General features: G+C 36.8%; 1 protein-coding gene across 2 annotated transcripts in view; it reads left to right on the forward strand.

Moving 5' to 3' along the window:
* The window catches only part of LOC131069601 (uncharacterized), a 58,188-nt gene extending 38,027 nt beyond the window's left edge, over positions 1 to 20,161 (forward strand). For both annotated transcript variants that reach the window (XR_009112149.2, XM_058005128.2), the window contains one exon: positions 19,511 to 20,161. Coding sequence is in view for 1 of the 2 variants with exons in the window: in XM_058005128.2 (XP_057861111.1) it covers positions 19,511 to 19,534 (24 nt within the window). In the remaining variant the exon portion in view is untranslated. The remainder of the gene's footprint in view (positions 1 to 19,510) is intronic.
* Positions 20,162 to 24,521: the final 4,360 nt, after the last annotated feature.

Genomic DNA, 24,521 nt, shown 5'->3' on the forward strand with positions numbered 1-24,521 from the left:
TACTAGTGCCTTGAATTTTTTGAACTTAGATAGTACTTCATTTGAGCCTTTGCACTTTAGAAAATATATCCATGTTTTTCGAGAGTAGTCGTCAACAAAGATTATGTAGTATAAGGATCCAGTTAGGGATGGTGTTGACATGGGACTGCATAGGTCTGAGTGAATTAGTTCTAAAATAACTTTTGATTTGTGCTCGCTTGAGGGAAAAGAAACTTTCAAATTCTTTCCCAAGGCACATCCTTTGCAAATGCTTGTGTTCAGATTTTAGTTGGGGCAGTCCTGAAGTAATCTTCTTTATGTTGGATAGAGCACTATATCTTAGGTGTCCTAATCTTTTGTGCCATAATTCATTATTATTTGAAACTTCAAGATTTAGTGCTTCCTTTTGATCATTGCATAGTTTGTATAGGCTAACATCTCTTGAACCTACTGTTATGGCATTTTTGATATTTGTATTTTTAGGCCAGAGTAGAACTTTATCTTCATTGAAGGTAACCCGATATCCTTGATCAGCTAGGCCTGAGATTGAGACTAGATTTCTTTTTATTCCAGGTACAAATAGAACATCCTTTAATTGTAGAGATACTCCATTTCTTAGTTTGATTGTACAGGTCCCAATTCCTTTCACAGGATATGTGGAGTTATCTCCAATAGTAACCTCATCACTTGAGTGCCCGTTAAGTGTTTCAAACTGATTTCTGAATCCAGTTATATGCCTTGATGCTCCACTGTCTACGATCCAAGTGTTTTTATTTTTATTTATTTCGCTTGATAGGGCTAAGAAGAAAAGTGAGTTTTCTCCTTTGACTTCGGCTAGAGTAGCTTGTGTTTTCTTCCTTTCTGGACAATTCCTGTGAGTGTGCCCATATTTGTCGCATTTGTAACACTGAATTTTAGACATATCTCTTTTCTGATGGTTTTTATTTCCTCTCTTCCATTTGGAGAACTTTTTCTTTTTGTTGAAGGTATTTGTATTAAGTGCTTGGATTTCTCCTTCTTTATTTGTCCCTAATCCTCTTGAGATTAGTCGAGATTCCTCTTGAATGCACTCATTCTTAAGTTGTTCAAATTTGGGTAAGGGGGGTGTTCTGCTAATACATTGAATGTAGGATTCCCATGAAATTGGTAATCCTCTTAGGGCTATGAGAGAAATTTCTTGATCATCTATCTCATTTCCAATAGTTTGTAATTGGTCTTTTACTTCAGATATCCTTGAAAAGTATGTAGATATTGTATCATCTTTATTCATCTTTATGTTTAAAAGTTGTTGTTTCAAGGTTAACATTCTGCTCGCATTGTTAACTTCATATGTATTTTTAATGGTTTTAAATACTTCATATGCTTTAGGCAGTCTGGCTATAGATGGAAGAATATGATCTTTGACTGAGTCAATAATTATTTTCTTTGCTTTATTATTACGCCTTTTCCAGGTAGATTTCTCTGGTTCATCATTTGGCATGTCTAAATTTTCTTCTATGTAAGACTCTAATTCTAGTTCTTCAAGAATGGCAATGATTCGTATCTTCCAGGAAACGAAGTTGGAGGCTCCTTCGAGTCTATCTTCCACTCTCATATTACTTGACATTTTGAATATTTTCTTAGTCGGATATATCCTCTGCGTTAATTTGTTATTTACTTCCGATAAATGCTTATGAGTAATATGGCTGTCTAATTTATTCTCTTAATAACCTGGCTTTGATACCATGTTGTGAAATATGGATTGAAGAAAAATGACAGCGATTCTGGAAGACTGATTGCCGTGAGTTATTGATTGTCTCCATCATTGAATCCGGTTTAAATACAAGAGGAAAGGTTGCCTACGTAGGGACATGTCTATACGTGGCAGTTGCCACGTATGGACATGTCCCTACGGAGGCAACCGTTCATAACAATTAGTTTGTTTATGTTTAATTTCCAAACTGTATGCTCTTTTAATATATCACTCTCCAGATAATAACCGATTTACCATTAGTTAGATTCATGAGGGCTATATCTTAACAAGGAAAATGGGGAAGAACAATGCAATTCAAAAATTGCTTTTCAAAGGGGAAAATCTCTCTCACAAAACCGATTTTTGGGGCAAAGTCAACATATATACAAATCTATAATTAGAAAGGAAAAATAAGAAAATAAGAAAACAAGAAAACAAGAAAAGAAAAAAAATCATACCTTGTTTCAATCTAAAAATGCCTCTTCAAAAGATGATCAATCTTTGAAAGAAGGAAGAATAGCTATTAAATAGAGATTAACTGCAATCCGAAACCGTAGCCATGTTTTTACTAAAACGCCATAAGCAGAAAAACGTGGCACCTAAAGCAAATAAAATGGCCCAAGAAGGGGTCAAATCTCCTTCAAACTTCAACGCCTTAGCACAGCAAGCAAAAACGACTTAGGAGGTTGGAGATCCGTGGCTTATTCAACACCAAAAAACCAACAATAATACACCTCAAATGGCGTGATGTGTTTGCAAATGCATGAGAATAGGGAAGAATCCCAAACACCTTCTATCTCCCAAAAATTCTCCACAAAGAATGCTTCAAATTTCCAATAAAATCGCCTTCCTTTGGCTGGTCGGGTTTTTGGAAAAGAATGCAAGTTTAATTTTACATGCAATAGAAAAAATCGGGTTTTATTTCCCATATAGCAAGTTTTAATTGTCACTTTATCCTCAACAAGGCAAAATCGGGTTTTAGAAATGAAATTACAAGTTTAAAATTCCCCAATTTGCACTTTATGGAGAAAAACGGGTTTTTGGGCAAAAAAGCAAGTTTAAAATGTCACTTTATTCCATTTCTAGGCAAAATCGGGTTTTGGAGAGAGATGTGCAAGTTACAAATTACTTGTAAAGGGAAAATAAAATCCATACAACAAGTTTTAATAACTTGCACATATGTAATAGGGGTTTAAAATCCCTATTACAAGCAAAAGACAAATAGGGGTTTTAGAAAAGAATTACAAGTTATTTATAAATATGCAATTTAAAATTAACTTGTAACTTATCCAAAAAATCCCTATGATAACTTAAAAAGAAAAAAGGCATCAAGGGGGAAATAAAAGTTAAGTTACAAGTTCTTTTTTCAATAAAGTGCACTTGTAATTAGCCAAAAATTTCCCTACAAAGACCAAAACAAAAGAAATCATTAAAACTTGCAATTCAAGTAAAATTTCCCACCTGCAGTCAGGGAGAAAAAACCCGAAATTGAAGTAAAGACATAGCAAACGAACCCAAAATACGACGAAATTTGAAACGTGGTTTGAGGACAGACTGAGGATTAAGCCAGTCCAAGGATTAGGCAAAATTCTACCTTGGGAAGCATGCCATAGAGTAAAATTTTCATTTTTTGACAAAAATTTCATGTAATGGTCCTTCATTTTTGAAAACAAAAATGAGGACAACACAGTGAACCCTCTCCAGGAGGATTCTTGTAAATACAGATTTTCTGCCTTGTATGTAATTGTTTTGATGAATGAATGTGGTATATTTGCAATGTTAGATATGACAATATAATGCAAGAAATAAAAGATATTGCAATAATAATTTTTCCAACTTGAAACTGAAATTGAATTGAAAACACATAGCTGAAAATTCTAGATTTTTATACCAGCTTGAATAATCTGAATATTCACAATATAATGACGCCCTAGTTCATTAAATAACCCCTATTATCTAAAACAACAATACCCAAAAAATCTAGGAGTTACAATTAATGAACTCACAAGTAATACATGGCTTGAAACCCTTTGAAAGTATGAATATCAGTAGCAAATGAATTTTTCAACAAACAAATGCTTGGAATTTGATTTATAATTGCAGCAATAATATATTTAGGATGTGCAGCTAGTAAGGAGGTGGTACAACCTGTCCAAGCAGCAACTGTACGACCTGCTGAATGCTTCTTAAATCACTGATAATCGCAGCCTTCATGAATATTCGTGTCTACAATAGATAACTCATCAAACTCTTCAAACCCTTGATGATTATTCTCCAATAAGCACAGATTGAACCCCTGAATGAAGTCCACAATCGAGCAATAATATCAGTTGGTATTGCACAGGCTCAGAATTGCATAAGCATTGAAGAGTCTTCGTTCTCCAATGGCTGAAGGTGGCTAAAAACCCTTGTGGTTTCTTCTCCACACAACAAACTCAAAAACATAAGTATGAAATGATCAAATGACAATGAAATCCTTTTTAAAAAGCCTTTAGATAATATTCAATTGGTATTTGGCTTCATCTCCCTTAATTTCACTTTAATTTTTGGCGAGTTTTTGGCAAAAACTCAATGAGTCCGAGCCAAAAACTCGGCCGCGCTAGCACATAACAAGAAAACGTCAAAAGTTCATTGTATTTCATTTTTTGAGCTGGGTTTTTTGGTGAGAAGGGGGAAGAGTGACCAGCAAGGAGATTTCAAACTATTCTTGCTCATTTCAAGTGAATTTTAAGGGGATTTGAGGTGATTTTTCAAGGAAAATCAGATTCCCAGGTTAGTTTTTAAATTTTTTTTCTATGCTTTTTTAAAACAATTTGTTTATTTTTTGTTGCATTTAGATTAATTAGAAGTGATTCCTAGGTAGTCTAAATCCTTTCTAAGTTATTTGCACAAGATTTAACATTAGATTTGACAAGTTTTGTTGAATTTTTCACAATTTTTTTGAAGAATCTCTAGTTTTCAAAAAAAAATTCGAACACTATTTTTTAAAAAAACTTTGAATGATGTCTAAATTTATTTAAACTAATGTAGATAGTTTGCTAAATTGTTTAACTAAAATGTTAACTTTTTTTTTCACTTTATATGTGTAGGTTAAGTAAGCATTAATCATGGCAAGGGAGGAATGGCCACTAGATCCATGCCCATCTGGATATATAGGCACCCATCCTAAAGGTGCTAGAGATGGGGCATGGAGGTATGCCTATGAGGGACCCGATCCTGGGTCAGTTATATGCATAAAGTGTGAGAAAATACATCATGGAGGCATCAACCGCCTCAAATACCACCTCGCGGGAATAGACAGGCATGATGCTAGAACATGCCCTGGGACCAATGAAGAAATAAAAAGACAAATGAATTCCCTACTTGCAACTGGGGAAGAGAAGAAATTGTAAAGGGAGAGGGCAAAGCTAGCCATGAGATCAGCCATAGCTGAATCTTAAGGTGTTTCTATTGACATTGAAGAGGAACAAGAAGCACTTAAGGGCATAGTAGGCTCTCGACGTGGCCCACGTATCCGCAAACCCACCACCACCTCACCCATCACTTCTGCTTCCTCTAGTAGAGTACCTGACACTGTTCCATCATCACGGTCAGGGTCCATAGGTGATTATTTTGTGCCCAGGAACACACTTGGAGCACAACCATCATTAGAGGCCACTGGATGGAATAGGGAGGTACATGAGAAAACCGACATTGCAGCATTTGATTTTTGGTACTTCAACAACATTCCATTCAATTTGGTGACTGCTACGACAGTTTCAGGAAAGGGGTACAAGGCCCCTTCTCGCAAGGATTTGAGTGGGAGGTTAGTAAATTACTACATAGTCCACTTGATTTCATTTTTAATTATTTTTTAGATTTCTTGTTTATTAAATCAAAATTGTGTACTAAGACCTAATTTCACTTTGCTCTTACAGGTTGCTCACAAATGCAGTTGCTAGGGCAAGAGAAGTGATGAAGGAACAAAAAATTGAATGGGCAAATTATGACTGCACCATTCTTTCTGATGGGTGGACAGATGGCAAGAACTCTACCATCATCAATTTTTTGGTTGCTGGCAAGGACAATGTAGTGCTCTTGAAATCTGTTGATGCCTCCAGCAAGGTGAAAAATGCAGAAACATTGGTTGGAATGTTGGAGCATGTCATCATGGAGGTGGGGGTAGAGAATGTGGTGCAAATCATCACAGATAATGCAATAGCATATGTGTTAGCAGGTAGAATCCTTTTGAATTATCACCTTTAGGCATTAGCAATATTTTCATTTGTTGTGGCTTTGTTTTACTTGGTTGCATCTTTCTTAAGAATAAATTCTTCTTTTGTAGGAAGAATCCTCTAAGAGAGGCACAACACTCTTTTTTGGACATCTTGTGCAACACATGTCCTTGACCTTCTTTTGGAGGACATAGGAAAGCTTGAGTGGGTGACTCCAGTTGTGGAAGATGCAAGGAGGATCACCAAATATATTTACAATCACCCTTGGGTCCTAAATTTGATGAGACAACACACCCAAGGGAAAGATTTGGTGAGAGATGGTGTGACAAGGTTTGCAACTATTTTCTTAACGTTGCAAAGCCTTCTTGCTGCATTGACTCGTTTGAAACAAATGTTTGTGAGTGGAGAATGGCTTAACTCACCTTATTCAAAGAAGCCTGAAGGAGAGGTTGTCGTATGCATAGTCTTCGACAACCAATTTGCACAAAGGGCTGCAGAGATTGTAAAGGTAACTTCAAAACACTAATTTTTAAATTTTTATTATTCTTGATTCAAGTCTCTCATACTAATTTGTAACTTCATTATTTAATCTTTTTGCAATTTGTATTTTTCAGTTGTAGGTGTCAGAGCCCTTGGTTCGAGTTCTTCTCTTGGTGGATGGGGATAAAACCTAAGTCACAAAGTTCGCCGAATTTCAACCATTGAGTTCGAAATTCGGCGAACTTCAAAACATGACTTAAAATTCGTTAAAATTCGTCTCATATTCGAACAGGTATAGGGCATTTTTTTTTTTTCAATAAACTGTATTTAAAAAACATTTTTTTACCACTTTTATTCAGTGTTTTCCCCGTTTGGGTAGTTCCAGGCACGGACATAGAAATCCCTCTAGCAGGGATTGGGGGGAGGTTAAGATCAACAAATTATTGCGAAACCTGCGCATAGGTGGATCTACGGAACATAAGCGAATGAAAGTTTTGTGCGTTGAAGTGATTCAACATTTTTAATATTTCTTAAATGTTTGATTTAAATTAAAATCGTATTAGAGTTTTCCTATGTTAAGAAAGTCGTATGTAGATTAATGTACATGTTAAAAATATGTAAAGATATGTCTACCTACTACACACATCTAATATAGTTATTCAAATATATATATTAAAGTTGTATATTTGATATATTTATGATTTATATAGTAATAATATTAAAATTAAAATTTTATACTTATTTATTATAATATATAATATATTCAAATTTAATATAATATTATTTTATTTTTTAATTTGTTATTTATATTCAAAAAATTAAATTTATATAAGACGAATTTAATCTGAATTTTTTCGAATTTTTTTCCTCATCGAATTTCATTCGAATTTTATTGTTGCCGATTTCGAATTCAAACTCGAACCTTGTGACTTAGGATAAAACCCCAATGGGATATCTTTATGAGGCCATGGATAGGGCCAAGGAGTCTATAAAAAATTACTACAAGGGGGATAGACTCAAATTTGATCCCATTTGGGAAATTGTTGATAGGAGGTGGAATGATCAGCTCCACCAACCCATTCATGCAACAGGGTACTTCCTCAACCCTTGTTTTAGGTTCGGGGGTTCTTACTCAGATCCGAATGGAGAGGTCATGGAGGGCCTCAGTACATGCATTGAGAGGATGGTACCTAATGTTGAGGAGAGAGACCTCATTGTGAGTGAGCTCCAAAATTATGAGGGAGTAAGGGGTAAGCTATTCTCTTCAGAGTTGGTTAGGAGAGGAAGAACCACTCAAACCCCAGGTATAACATTTGCGATTTGGATTTTGGGATCTAAAATGATTGATAAATTATGTTTTCTCTTTTCTCTTTGCTTTCTAACTTTTCCATTTTATTTATTTTGCAGATGCTTGGTGGTAAAATTGGGGTGGAAACACCCCACATCTCAAAAAATTTCCCCTTAGAGTCTTATGTTAGCCTTGCAGTTCATCCAATTGTGAGCACAATTGGAGCTTGTTTGAAACAATCCACACAAAGAAGAGGAGCAAGTTAGCGCAGAAACACCTCAATGACCTTGTCTTCGTGCAATATAATCTTCGATTGCGCATAAGGAAGGTAGAGAAAGTAGAAGGTGGTCCAATTGACTTGGATGATATAGATCCTTACAGTGATTGGACATCACAGGAGCAACCTCCATTGTTTTTCGACACTGACATCACTGATTTGGAGAGGCAGGCTATGGAGTAGGAGGGGGGTGGATTTGGGCTGGATGAAATTGATGAGGAAGTGGAAGAGGAAGAGGAAGAGGATGAGGATTCATTGCCAGTGCCAAAAGCAGGTGGAGGCATAGCTTCATCCAAGATGGAGGATGAGCCATCCATATAGAGAGAGGAGGCACAGTCACGCCCACTGCAAACTTCTAGGACTAGACCCTCTAGTTCTACCTCTCCCCAAGTTTTTGCTAAAGCTGGGAAGAGGAAGTTGTAATTATAATTTGTAATGATGTATTTACTTTTGGTTTTACAAAAACTATTTACTATATTGCTTTGAGGCTTCTAGCCATCAGCATTCCTCATGAGGATGCAATTTTGTAGACACTTTGCATTTAAATATATCTAGAATCAGCTTGTTTCTTTTGTGTTATCATTTATTGACTCATTGGATGCATCTTCTCATTAAATTTTGCAAAAAAATGCATTTTTTATTAAATTTAAGCGTATTTTTAAGTTGCCGAGTTTTTCCCCCAGGGGCTTGGCGAGTCGAGCTGAGTCACGAGTAGTCCAACTATGATTTAAAGTATACTTTATTAATCACTTATATCTCTCTTTTAAATAACACTTTGTCACTTATAATAAAGTATACTTTGAAAGCATTTAATATAACTTTATATCATCTCTTAAAGTGGGCACCCCAATATAACTTAAATGCACTTCTAAATAACTTAACTTTATAATCATTCAATGACCTTTATATCATAAAGTCAAATAAAATCATTTAATGTTCACATTTATAATTTGACTTTATGATATCAAATACCCCTCAATTATAAAGTCACATGAAGTCAATATAATATTTCTTAAAAATAATTAATTATTATTAAATGTCATAACTCCATTAAGCATCATTATTTAATGATTCTGACATCGTCACCGACTAGCCCACAACTCCCACTATCAATCTGAATGCCTTACTAAAATAGTAAGGTGGGTCTCTAATGTCCAACTAACTTACTATAAATAGTAAGTATATGCAAATAAAGCCAGAAACCCCTGAATATCAATTGCCTCAGAACATATAAAGGATCTAGAGATGAAAACACAAACAACTGCCCTCTAGAGAGCCAAATAACTCCACAACAGGGTCCTCTAATCACCAATATTAGCCTACAAGGACCCAATGATAGGCTAAACCAAACATAAACCATGGTGAGCTAAAATGGGGATATTACAGTCCACCCTGCCTGAAATTGCTTGCCCCCAAGCAATCTCACATTTGGAAGCTCACTGCACTCTACCTAAAGAGTAACCACAACTCTACTAGGATCCCTTGGGTAGAACTATGTAATGTCCCTGCTGTCACTAAGCAATTCTTGCAACACCATCAACAACACAACTGACAAGACCTACCAAACTAAATCAAACTCAACAACAGGTGTCACAAGAACATGAACATCAAGTGGAAGCACCTCTGAAGACTAACAATCTTTGCTTCCCAAAACTGCACAAGATAAGCTGCCATACATATCATCTAACACATGCACAACTGCACTGTTCATCTGAAACAAATCATGTACATGAGAACCTGAAATGAGACTACCAACAATCCACACCATGTACATGTAGAAATACTCCCCATTGAACGTAAACCGGAACCCTAATGCACACAAAGGATCCCTCAACGTACTGGCGAGTGTCCAACATAATATACTGGGATCCCAAATCCGGGAAAGAAGTTTGCCATGTAAACCTCCCTTAGATTTTCGTTTCTCAACACTGATCCCCACTTCACCATGCTAGATGTGGTGAAGCCAACCCATGGGACCTATCCAAATTGCAACATTAACTTTGTCACCACTTGGATACCAGTGCAGTCTATACACATCCATCCGTGTTGTGGAGATAAGACCTACTGAAGGTGTCTGTATCACAACCATTATCTCCATCCTCTACTAAACTGCCATGGACGTGCTGACTCTGAAAGTAGTCCCCCACCAACTTACAGCTACTAATCCCATCTACTAAAGATGGTGAATACCCATCCCACCAAGGATGGTATAACCCCGAAGCCAATCCACACCGATGCATCATCAAGTCCTCCGTGTGTAGATCAAAAGAAAAGTAATGAGCACTCCTCACTGTGTAGTTGCAATAAAACACTCCAACCTCGGTCAAGGGCTCACCACTAACAATACTGGAATCAAGAGATGGCTCCAATCTCTGATCCCGAATAGCTAATTGGGTAGTGGCTTTGGTAACCTTCTCTGCAAACCCAATCACAAAATCTCTATCAGGAAGCATTGTAGTTAGAGTATCTACAATTACTCCCACACCATGCCTGATGGCGAGAGAACTTCAGATGAGAGTATCCTTGGTGGCTCCAAATGAACCCTCCCGAAACTCAGGACTCTCAAGAAGGTACTCAACAAATGAATCTGTGCAGTAAAATCAATATAAGGCTGAGTCAACCTTATCCTTTGAGACCTGCAGCTGATCACTCTAACTCTGAGATACAACAAGCTAGCATCCAAAATCAACTGCATGGGATGAAATAACAAATTTGCTTCCAGGAGAGGGAAATAAATCTACATGAGATCCATACTCCCAACCAGATGACACTCTGCAAGTCCCATGTGAAGTGGATGGAGGAACGCCGTGTAGTAACACAACTCTTTAGAGAGTCTACCACTGCCACACAAGAGCTATCAACAATCTGACCTGCATCATCGGTCATAGTACTAACCTCAGAAGATCCTAATGCAACAAGTGGCTCTTTGCTGCTCTCAATCGAAGTACTCATCCCAACTATGTCATCTATACTTGCATCAGTGACAGATGTAGCCACATCTTCAACACATCCATCACTACAACCCGTGGGTGTAAACTCATCACCAAGTGCCGCTATAGGAAACTCAATTGTCCACAAATGATGAAGATTGTGCTAATCTCAACACCATCGTAAGCTCCTCAACCTGTGACTGTGACTCACAAAGGGCTGACTGAGCGCTCTCAAAATAGTCACCTCAAGCTCATGGGTGAGCTCATCAACCTCCTTTCCCTTCAGTGCATCATAGCAAGTGCAATCCCACTCGAGAAGATAATCCCTATCAGCTAGTAATTGCACGTAATCTTGTTTCATTATCCCAATGGCCTCTTGTAGTGCATGGAACTCTGCAAGGTAAAGGCCACTATCATCGTGCTCATCTGACATGGGAGTACTCCAACCATAGGTAGCCAACATCTGTCGCGAAACATCAAATTGCTCAATAGCTGAGGCAATCATACTGTCATTAACCTTAAGTTGCCCAACCAAATGATGAGGACCCTAAAACCAATGACTCCTATGCAAGTGTTCTGACCCAAAATCTGCACTGTGATATGAGGCTATATCCACATCACTCACCTCATGATTAGCAACAACTTGCGTGTTATCATCAATGCACACATCAACATTCAAGGTACTGTTGCTAAGCACCTCAATGGATGGCTTAGCTGGCAAGGTAGATGCTGTTGATATGACAATATCTTCACACACTTCCATTTCCTATATAACTGCATGTCCATCCAATTGACGATCCTAGGATTCCATGTCAATGTATGAACCTTCTAGCTTGTTTTCTAAGGTCTGATCTGAAAATTCAGACTCACAATGACATGAATCCACATCACACATTGCACCATTAGTACTCAAATCTCGAGTACCTTCATGTGACAACTTAATAGAAGCATCTTGCACATGTGTAGTCACTGTTGTCTCATGCTGATGCAAAGTTTCGCCACTGCTTTCATGTAAATCAGAACTGTTATGAGTAAAAATTCTCATGCAATCCTCACTCTTGACACTTGTATCATGAGTGCCAATACTCAAGGTCACTCCCACAACACTTTCTGAACTCACCATGACTTTCAAATCATCATTACACTCAAGTGGAAGGCTGCTGTCATGAAAATCAGACTTGTTATCATGACTGATAACAACTTCTTGAGTGCTGATAATCACCACATTCTCCACAAATCTCACCTTCTTTTCATGTACTTGCTCCTCCTCAATCAAATAAGGTTTCAGCTTGTCTTCACACTGTTCAAAGACATTGCACACCAAAACGTAAGCAGCTGGAGAAGTTAATTTCTCATGCTTGAGTACTGCTAAAAGAAGTGTCATAATGGGCTAGGATATGACATCAATGTTATCCACAATGGAGATCATGATATCTCTCATGTAGTCCTGTATACACCTGTCATGCCCGAACTAATGGACTTTACAAAAAGCCTGAATAACTGCAACACAAGATCATGCTGGTCATAATTAAGCATGGCAACACATGATCTAATTTGTGCCATTATCTCTAAGACCTTAACCTTCCGTGCGTAGATAGGACTTCCAATGTCTCCAATCCCAGCCATACAATTAATGATCAGTTGAAAAACCTCTCTCATGGTGTTACCAGAATAAGGAACTAGAGGAACTGTGATCCTCATGAACTGACTATAGCATAGGGCAACAACAAGCCTGATCTCACTATCGTTATGCCTCAAGTACCTATGCTCACCCAACGCTGTCACTGCATGACCCATTGCTATCTGAAGCAATGCTGAAGGTGACTATTCTACAAGACTTAAAATTTCTTCCAACCTACTCAAAATACACAATGTATCAACTCTGGATTGTGATGATTTGCTAAGTTTTTTACCTTGTTCATATAACGTCCTTGCTAACCATTTTCCATCACCTGGTTCCATTATTTCTCCACTGCTTGAACCCATAATTAAACTTGACTAGAGAAAATAATGTATCTTAAGAAGTGAATGAGTGCTAAACACTCAAATATCAACTATGTGAGCTCAATAAAAATTCAATTCAAACCCCAGCAGGATGGCAGGAAACCGCTCTGATATCACTGTAGTGAACCCTCTCCAGGAGGGTTCTTGTAAATACAAATTTTCTGCTTTGTTTGTGATTGTTTTGATGAATGAATGTGGTATATTTGTAATGTTTGATATGACAATATAATGCAGCAAATAAAAGATATTGCAATAATAATTTTTCCAACTTGAAACTGAAATTGAATTGAAGACAGCTGAAAATTCTAGATTTTTATACCAGCTTCAATACTCTGAATTTTCACAATATAATGACGCCCTAGCTCATTAAATAAGCCCTATTGTCTAAAACAGCAATACCCAGAAAATCTAGGAGTTACAATTAATGAACTCATAGGTAATACATGCCTTGAAACCCTTTGAAAGTATGAATATCAGCAATAGATGAATTCTTCAACAAACAAATGCTTGGATTCTGATTTATAATTGCAGAAATAATATATTTAGAATCTGCAGCTAGTAAGGAGGTGGTATGGCCTGTCCAAGCAGCAACTGTACGGCCTGTTCAATGCTTCCTAAATCACTGATAATCACAGCCTTTATGAATTTCATGTCTGCAATAGATAACTCATCAAACTCTTCAAACCCTTGATGATTATTCTCCAATAAGCAGAGATTGAACCCCTGAATGAAGTCCACAATCGGGCAATAAGAAGGTGGCTAAAAAACCCTTGTGGTTTTTTCTCCACACAACAAACTCCAAAAGCATAAGTATGAAATGATCAAATGAAATGAAATCCTTTTCAAAAAGCCTTTATATAATATTCAATTCGTATTTGACTTCATCTCCCTTAATTTCACTTTAATTTCATCTCCTTTTAAGTGCACAACATTATAATTTAAAGTATACTTTATTAATCACTTATATCTCCCTTTTAAATAACACTTTATCACTTATAATAAAGTATACTTTAAAAGCATTTAATATAACTTTATATCGTCTCTTAAAGTGGCCCCCCAATATAACTTAAATGCACTTTTTAATAACTTGACTTTATAATCATTAAATGACCTTTTTATCATAAAGTCATTTAATGTTCACACTTTATATTATGACTTTATGATATTAAATACCCCTCAATTATAAAGTCACATGAAGTCAATATAAAATTCCTTAAAAATAATTAATTATTATTAAAGTAACACTTTAATAATAATTAAATGTCATAACTCCATTAAAAATCATTATTTAATGATTTTGACTTCATCACTGACTAGCCCACAGTTCCCACTGTCAATATGGATGCCCTACTAAAAATAGTAAGGTGGGTCTCTAATGTCCAACTTACTATAAATAGTAAGTATATGCAAATAGAACCAAAAACCCCTGAATATCAATTGCCTCACAACATGTGAAGGATCTGGAGATGATAAACAAACAACTGCCCTCTGGAGAGCCAAATAACTCCACAACAAGGTCCTCTAATCACCAATATTAGCCTACGAGGACCCAGTGATAGGCTAAACCAAGCATAAACCATGTTGAGCTAAAATGGGGATATTACATGTTATTCTTAATCGATGTCTACCCCTTTGATTAGAAACTGTAATATTCCTTACAAGCAGGCTGCCAATTCCTGTAACTTAATAACAGTTCTGATCTGATATGATCCATGGTCCTCTCACTAGATGCTTTTGATTCATTTCTTTTATATCTCTCAATGTGAGGGAGAGGTCACACCTCTTCATTATGGATGTCCTTTGGCAAGAGACACACCCTTTCACCATTAGCACCCTTTGAAAGAGTGCAACTCTTCATCACTTCTGCCCTTTGAGAGGGACACAACCTTTCACAATCAGATCTGCACTTTTTATTTAAATCAGATCTTCACTTCCGATTCCCCCAAATTATCCCTCTCAAATGAGGCTCTCTTCTCCATTTTATATCTCATGTTTGAGGGAGTCACAACTTTTCATTTCATGTCTTTTGACCATTCATTAACTTAATTAAAATTTAATTATATTTAATTATACTTGTATATTTTAATTTTAAATTTTATTATTATTATTTTCCATTAACTTGTATTTCAAAGTGGGGACATTACACATAGGTTAAGATTGATTCCTGAAGCCCGATGAGGAATTTTAAAGCCTTGTAAGTTTTCAAATTTCTAATTAGTGGTTTGGGCATGCAGATGAAATGCAGGAAGGAGTAAAGATGAAGTATCAATACAAGGGCTACCATCCTCCCTCAAAGATGTCTCCCCCTTACACCAAGATAGGAGACACTGATCTTGGGCTGTTGAAATGGATGAGTTCCTGTTGCGGGTGCAAGATGGCGAGGATAGATCAACTATGGCAACATCATTAACCATCTTTGGATTGGTAGAAGCAACTGCCTTTCTAGTATCTCTACAATCATCTGAATTGGTCTTGATTTGTACACAACATTACAACCCCAAGCATAGAAAAATTATTGGTCTTTCAAGAGAGGTGGTTTTCGATATAAGCTTGGACATGATTAAAAAGGTATTTGGCATACCAATATCCCCAGAGTATGTAGCCATTGACTTAAAGGAGGCCTTGAACTATTATGAACAAAAGAATAAACCAGCCCTCAATCTCATCAACAACCAATTGCTCCTCAACCCCAGAAAATTAGCATTGATGATTGCAAAGGTGCAGTATAGGAGTTCGTTCAAGATAGATGTCAGGGATCAAATCATATTACTCAGCATGGTGTATGGGAATTCAAATGCTAGGGACTTTTACCCATGGATGTGCCACTATATCCTAAAAATTACTTAAGGAAAGAAAATTGATTGGCCCACCATTATAAGTGGCAATCTGCATGATCAATTGAAGGATGTGTTGAAGAGCACTAAGTTTTATATGCCATACTTGGTATATTTACTGTCTTATCAGGCCACCTTCCCTAAATTGAAATGGGTGGGCTCTCTCTAGTTAGGAAATGTAAGAATCTACCACCACTATCCAAGTTTGGACTTGAAAGAAAGCTGAAAGAACTGTTGTTTGGTAAACGATGCCTTTTCTTGTGCAATCATTAAACAACTAGTAAAAGACTTTGCAAAGAAATTATCCATGGAGGCAACAACAAAACTGAAGAATTGGGGTAATACATCCAATTCAAAATATCCCCTTACATCAGAGTGATTGGATTCCACAAAGCACCGTATAAGCTACCTAAGTACCCAAGTGATAAATTTATCCTAAGGTGCACAAAATTATCATTGGTAAACACAAATATGGTTTCTCTTTCCCCATCAAGATAGTTGTTTACTCTTGTACCAACCTGCAAAATGCAAAGACAACAAAAATAGAAATGGCACCGTTAACCATAGACCTATATGGGGACAAGAGAAACAATTTCGACCCCATTGGAAAGATAAGCCCAATTGTAGGGGCATTCTACAAACATTAACCAACTTTGGAGGATCGCTAGGCTCATGGATTACTGCAGATTATCATTGGAAATAATGAGGGCTTGCCCAATAGGAAAAATTCCCAATAAAATGAAAGATGATGGGAAGAGGCTACATCCGGTGTATAATACTGACAGAGCATTTAATCAGCCTATCTATAATGTGGCTTGTTCTATCTATGAGGACCCACCCATGGACAATAGGGTAGCCAACATGGTAACATGTTTAAAACAGTGGTTGGTATCTCCTTTCCCTATGTTAGGAACTACAGAATAAGAAAAGGAAGAGATTTTTCTTCAAAGGAAGATGAGAATATGTTCTTAGATTGTTCTCCCTTCTCAATCCTCTCGACAACCTAATTCTTCCTCTTCTTCTCCACCTCATGAATCTCCCCTTCCATCTCCATCTCCATCTCCATCTCCTCAAAGGTATTCACCTCCTCCATTGGTGAACTTGCCATATCCACTTCCTTCATCTCATGTCCCTACTCCTCCTCCATCTCCACCTCACTCATCTCTACCTCGTGACTCTCATATTCCTTCACCCCCTAATCAGGAACTGGAAGAGACACTAGGTGTTGATGGTATCCATTTTGAATCAATCTCAGAGAAAGAAAATATGGAGAATGTAGTAAACACAAAAATTTTGCAACAATGTGATGATGGTAACTGTGAGGATTCTTAGGACACCATTAGAACAAAGAAGATTGCCTCTCCACATCTCTCTTCCAAACACCACCAAGAGAAGGAATTGCATTTTGAAGAAGCTAGGACCACTCCTCCTCCCCGATAGTCATCAGGTGATGCATCCAGCTTCCCAGTCTAGCTCAACCATACTGTGCAGAAAAGAAAAAGGACATGTCCAAACTGAGGAAGAGGATTTTTCAATTTTTGGAGAGGATTTCAAATCGTCGAGCAATTGAAGGAAAAGGGCAAGGAGGCTCTCCACCTTGACTATGGATGAGAAAGGACACATGATAGCACAAGTTGCTATTCCTACAGTGGATAAGCCAAAAGCTAACATTGCAAACTAAGAGACAGCCAGATTTAAGAGGTCAACTTGGGTACTCAGACTTGCAAGGGAGAAAAAAAAGTCTCTGCACCTTGTTGTATCCACCATTTTGACACATATTCAGTAAGATGTGAACACAAAAGCAGAGCTGAAATCCCAAGTGGCACAGTTAATTGCATATATCAATCATTTAGTTGCACCTATTGATTTTGCAGCTTGCTACACCTGCACCAATTTTGCAAGCAACATTGAATAAGGATTCTTAGCATCCAGACCCAAAGGGCCTTCTCTCAGCAGAAAGGAATGGAAAGAATTTGCGGGAACTTGGGAGTAGAGTGATCAGAAAAGAAATGATGAAGCTAGTTTGGCTCATCAGATGGAGTCAGAAGTGGATGAAATCCTGATGATATGGGAATATTACATCCGAGTCTTGCAGAAAATAAAGGTAACACCTTTTACGGAGCTGATCAAGGCAACTATTTTTAATGATGATCAAGGCAAACCAAAAGAATGGCTGAAAGCCAGTCAGTTGAGAGCCAAGGTGCTAAAGAAGCACAAAGATAAACTTAACAGAATTAGGAACCTCACTGACCATGTAATGACTAAAGCAAAAAGTTTGTTGAGGATCTTTCTTGTTCGTTCTGGGAAACACCTTGATTGGTTAGGTAACCTACCAAGGTAGTCAAAGAATTTGCTGATTATCTACACCAATCAATATTTGAAGAGTCAATAGATCAGATAGCATAGGCAAAGGTGTCAATCCAAAAATTTCAAGAGTTTTCTGACTTGGATGAGCTACAGGAAATCTAGAAAATCAACTTTTTGCCAAGTACTAAAGTTGAAGTACCAAAAAGGTCCTAGCATGAGTGATCTAAATGAAGTCATCAACACCTTCTCTGAGAACTTTCCAGAATCTTAATAACTTTAGACATTCATTTCATTGTCTATTTGTTTTAAATAAATGTAATGATTAATAAATCAACAGAGTTTCTTTTTGAAAAGTGGCACTAGAATTGCCCACTTGCCTTGTGATTGGTAGTTGGTTTTTGCTTAAGTCCTGAGTTTTTGAGTTTCAATTTCAGTTCAGCCTTGTCAGATCCACAAATCATGGAAGCCCAGGGTCTTATTTATATAATCTCTAGCAACTTTTTAAGGGGTTAGAATCAGTTTTTGAAATGCAATGAACCTATTATCTCTTCAAAGTGCATTTCTACTCAACAAGTATTTTGTAATTTTGCTAATTGTGATAATCAAAGGATCATGCCTGCTGTTCTACAATGAATTCTCTGATCTTGGTAACGATATGTTGCATTTCATTGACCTAAAAATTGCACAATGTGGTGAAATGTTAGTTTTGCAGTGCTTTTATCATTCTTTCAGCCTAATCCGAATCATACCAGCAAAGGCCTGTAAATGATTCACATATACCACTTAGCTCTATCACACGGTCAAGACCTAAGTCAAAAGGAACTTTGGACTAATATTTCTTACTTTTCAAGAGGGATTAAGTTATGATTCATTTACTCAGAGTTGGTTGTGCAAAAACCACCATCAACAATAACTAATTTTGAGTGAGTTGTACATGGATGACTTGACCCATGTTTGTTCCTTAAATTTTTATGTTACATTTTAAATCTCTCGGTCAAGTGCACCAATTTCTATGCATGGAATTAAAAATCCCATGCACATAACACTAAATTCTGCATTTGATATCACTGGGTTTACAAATGGGGTACATGTTCCTTTAAAGTGATGCTTATCAATTTTGAGTAAGTTGTATGTGGTTAACTGGACCCATTTTTGTTTCCTTTCAATAATTGTTGATCTTTTGAATACCCTATTATTTTGTATGCTATTCTTGTTTGTAATTTGATTGACAATTTGGCTTCTTTTTTTATATACATAGCAATGGCCTCTCTCTAGCTACTTAATCTTAGCATGCAAATATTGAATTCACATGCTAATTACAAAAACACTGTAATTAATTCTTAACGAATTCATGCATATATTAATTTGGTGTATAAATGTTTTTGCAGCAAATTACAACTAGTTTTTTTTTTCACCATGTGATGCATATTTTAATGGTAATTTGTTTCTTTCATGATCTGTGCAGATATTTGACTTGATCTTAACATGAATCCTGGTCAACGACCACTGAAGTTCTTGAAAATTGATATAATTTTCAATCTGGGAATCATTGAATGCACTTTAGACTTTTATTGCATTGTTTTTTAAAGGCAGAACATTTGAATCCAACTCAAGCAATTTTTATTGCCTTGGAATTACATGAGAGCAATTGAACTGGTTCGTCTTGCAATATTAATTTTTCATTACAATTGAAGACTGGTTGAGGAATCTCAATATTGACACTCTATAAGGTGTTTTTTACATATCGAGAGTTTACTTGTTCATTTTAAAAATGGAGTATACAGTTGCAGTTTTGTATAATGGTAGAAGATAACTTGAGCATATCATTTAATCTTACTTGTGACGAGCTCATAGTCAAAGATGTAAGTCCAAAGGAACAGTAGGTTATGATACATAATTGTCTGGTTTTATTAGGCTTTTGAAACTAGACCAGGGATTGCGCTCAACTCTTGATCCATTGATGCATGCTACATGCAGATCTAAGAACTTACAGAAAAAAAATAACTATTATTGACTTTAATTGCTCTAATCTCCACTTGATCTTAAACAAGCACAAGAATCCAAGAATTGTAAATTTTCTTTGGCCTGTAAGTAATAACATCTTGTTTTGTTTCAATTTTCAGCCATTGTTTTTCCCCAAAAGTGTACTTCTGATATTTACCTGTGCTCATACCAAGGTTAATTGGGTGCAGGAATGTGGGGATACATCTGGCACCTAGCGTGGACTCCCAAATATTGGGTGGAAAGGGTACAGGTTGCATTCATGATTTGTGTCATACATTTAGTCATTAATTATTTGAAAACATTAGAAATTTCAAAATAATCATAGGATACATGTAGGGATGTGACTACCCAATATAGGCATGTTTCAAGTGCACCAATTTTAAAACCAGCTGTGTGCACTCCCATAACCATTACTCATACTGTTATTGGTGTATTTGTTTACATGGTATGTAGTATGTACCTATGAAAAGGTAAATTAATTCTTTTATAAAGAGGGACACAAAATGAACAACAGCAAAACATGACATGATTTACCACTATAAATTAATATTATTGCTTAAATCTCAGAGTTTCTCATTCTTCTGGAAGCTTATATTTTTATCATACAGTTTAGTTGGAGTGTGATATCCCCATCAGTGACTTAAATAGAAACACAATATTTACAGTTAGATGATCAGGGGTGCGGTCTTGATCAACCAAGTAATAAGAATTATAGCTAATTAAGTATAGAAATTATAGGTTAGTTAATTACATAGTTCATCTTCTCCAAAGTATAATAAATAAGCAAGGGAATGAATGTTCTTTTCAGCAAGACAAGATAAAAGTGCCACCATGAAACATAAAAACCCTTCAAGAATAAAGAGAAGCCATGCCTTAATAGGAAGAGCCCATAAGTGAATCTTGATACACCTGCAGTAAGATAGTTAGCTTGATGATATAAAGACTTGCAAGAATCCATAGAAATAAATGGAGTCCTAAAGGTACACGCTTACCAAACATAAGGATTACCCTCATCCATACACCAGCCCACAATCATACCCTTCTATATCATTAAGCATCAATGCATAAAAGGATAGGGTGATGAGCAGATCATTCCAGATAAGTGGCATCCTCACAATCGACAAACTCATATTCGGACATGATTCATTCTAGTCAAAATTCCAACTACGAACAGCCGATACAATATCCAAGATAGAACACATAAGAGGAGACATCCAAATCAAAGGATACCAATAACATTAAAGCTGTGAATAAAGACATCATCAGATGGCGGCCAGCATATGATCAAGGTAAACATTCATACCAAAGAACGATCTGATCATACGCCTCCAAGAAGAACTAAGTCTCAATCACGATTAGGTATTAACAAATATTAATCAAGGAAAACGATTATCAAACTAACCATTTCATCTGTTAGTTGTTATAGTTACAAGACTCTGCGAGTCTTGGCAAGACTCGCTGAGTCCTGAGGCGGGTCACCCTTGCCCAGGACAGGCGGCCTCTAGACTCGGACTTGGCCAAGTCTGGCTGGGTCTTGGCAGACTCGCCGAGTCTCGAGGCCTGGACTCTGTCGCCCAGGCAACAATAAAAAAGCCAAAAAAATTTAAAAAGTCTTTGTTTTAAGTGGAATAAACTGTGAATATGTCCAAGAATGATGTGGATGTTAGGAATTGCATGTAGAAAATATCAATTAAATGCAGATAAAGATTAAATAGTGGATGTTAGGACCCCGCAAGTGGCGTTGCCTCCAAACCTCCGTTGAATAATTTGGGGGGAAATTGCACCGATAAAAGGGGGGAAAATTTAACCTCCGAGTCTAATTAGGTGTAATGTCCCCATTTTGCGAGCATCAGAGTTTGTAAGAATTAGCCTATCATTTGACCCTCGTAGGCTAATAATTATTGATAGAGGGCCTCGTGTGGCAGTTACTTGGTGATTAGAGACATTACTCTTCAGCTGGATTCAGGTTTTGGCCTTTGCACAGGTTTTTTGACTCAGATTGGCACACTTACTATTTATAGTAAGTTACTATTTTGGGAGAGTCAGGGTTCCTATTAATAGAAAGACACCTGAGCAGAGCTTATTGGCAGTGTCGACCTTGATTGGGCCTTTGCAGCTATTTCTAGACTCAGTTCCACATACTTACTATTTATAGTAAGTCACTATTCAGGGTTTCTATTTTTAGACAGGCATCCAATCACATGGAGAACAGGGAGAGTCGACTCCTGGCTCAGACGGCTTAGCAATCAAACAAGTACATCAAAAGATATTAAAGTTTAAGTGACTTAAGTGATTTATTTAATATTTTAATATTATTATAAAGTTCTAAAGTAACATTATAATAATAAAGTCACTTTAATATAATAAAGTGCGTTAAGTGAATAATTTAATGTGGAAATAAATCTTTTATCCCACATTGGCCAGGAAGGTGTTTGAGCTCTCTTAAGGAAAGATTAAAAGGAAAGGCAAGAGTTCATTCTCGGCATCCAGTTGATGAATAGTATTTTGATTGATTTTTATTGTGGAGCCTAGGGCTTTCGCAATTTTCTTCTTTGATCATAGGAAACGAAAACTTCCTATTGATAGCAATTTTGAAGGTGTGAAATAACACCTGAATTATTGCAGTTGTGGGAAAGAATACTTCAGTTCTTTTATTTGTGCAAATTGGTGAAGTTTTCTACAAGGGTTTGAAGTTTATTGTTGAAGAACATTTATAGTTGGTTGTGAATCATCCTTCTTTGGCACATGGAGTTATATCATTCTTGTTGGGAGAGATTATCAACAAATTATTCAAGGTTTTAAGAGCAGATTGCAAGTTTGTTCTTGCTGCTACAGTGCGCGTGAACAGTGCGCATGAACAGTGCGCATGAACAGTGCCGTGAACAGTGCGCGTGAACAGTGCCGTGAACAGTGCGCATGAACAGTGCCGTGAATAGTGCGCTACAATGCCGTGAACAGTGCACATGAACAGTGCGCTACAGTAGTTGGAGTTCTATAGAAGGGGATTTAGAGAGGTTGAACAGCTATATATATGTGACAAGGGATTTGCATATGAGGAGAATCAAACCAATATATATCAAGGCAGCCATTGAAATACCAGGTTTTCTATCTATGGTCATTGTATTAGAAAATCATTACTTCATTGCATCATTTTCTATTAAGATTATATCATGAAATATTTGGAGGTTGCATATGTTTAATGGAGATATAATTTGCATATTCCACATTCAACATTGATCAGCCATTTAGCTTTCATGCCAATTATTTGCTTAAATGCCTAATGGCTGTAGGTGTACTTTCGGATGCATGACAAGTGTTTGTCTTAATGTCAACTAGCTGTACTAGTTAATTTCAGTCATTACATATGTGTGGAAAGGTCTAAAACAGCTAGTATATCATTTCTATAACAACTTTGCATTGTTAGAAGCTTTCCATAACTTCATTTGCAGCCTACAAACCCAAAGAAGACAAATAAAGAATTCACTACAGTGGCTTCAAACGTTGTATGCCAAATGTTTGACAATATTCCTTGGTGTTCATATAAGCAAAACAGGGTCAGATTAGCCAAGGGATACTACAGTGGTATCAGAGCGGTTTCCTGCCAACCTGTTGGGTATATTGATTCAGCTAGTTAATCATGGTTACTTCAAGTACCCAGAATCAGTTGGACCAGAATAGGAAGCAAGTGTATTCCTCATTGGAAAAGTTAAAACAAAACCAGAAGAAGCTGGATGAATTGATTTCACACCCTGCAAAACTTGATAGAATTGCTCAGTATATGACATCTATTTTTAAGGATAAAAAGGTGAAACTTGAAGAGAATGTGGTGATTATTGGCACTCAAGAAGTTGTTAACAGTCATGATAACAAGTCTGATTTTCATGACAGCAGCCTTGCACTTGAGCATAATGATGATTTGAAAGTCATGGAAAGTTCAGAAAGTGTTGTGGGAGTGACCTTGAGTATTGGCACTCGTGATACAAATGTCAAGAATGAGGATTGCATGGGAATTTTGGCTCATAAGAGTTCTGATCTACATGACAGCAGTGATGAAATTTTGCATCAGCATGAGAGAGTAGTGACTACACATGTGCAAGATGCTTCTATTAAGTTGCCGCATGAAGGTACTCGAGATTTGGGTACTAATGGGGTAATGTGTGATGTGGATTCATGTCATTTAGAGTCTGATTTTTCAGATCAGACCTTAGAAAACAAGTTTGAAGATTCAAGACTTGGCATCGGATCCCAGAATCATGAGCTGGATGGCCATGTAGTTACTTTGGAAGTGGAAGTGTGTGAAGATATTGTCATAACAACAACTTCTACCTTGCCAGTTGAGCCATCCTACGAGGTACATAGCAGTAATACCTTAGATATTGATGTGTGCACAATTGATTGCACACATGATGTTGTTGATCACGAGGTGAGTGATGTTGATTCAGTTTCATACCATAGTGCAGATTTGGGTGGAA

Source organism: Cryptomeria japonica, chromosome 3 (assembly GCF_030272615.1).
Source record: "Cryptomeria japonica chromosome 3, Sugi_1.0, whole genome shotgun sequence".
Lineage (NCBI taxonomy): Eukaryota > Viridiplantae > Streptophyta > Pinopsida > Cupressales > Cupressaceae > Cryptomeria > Cryptomeria japonica.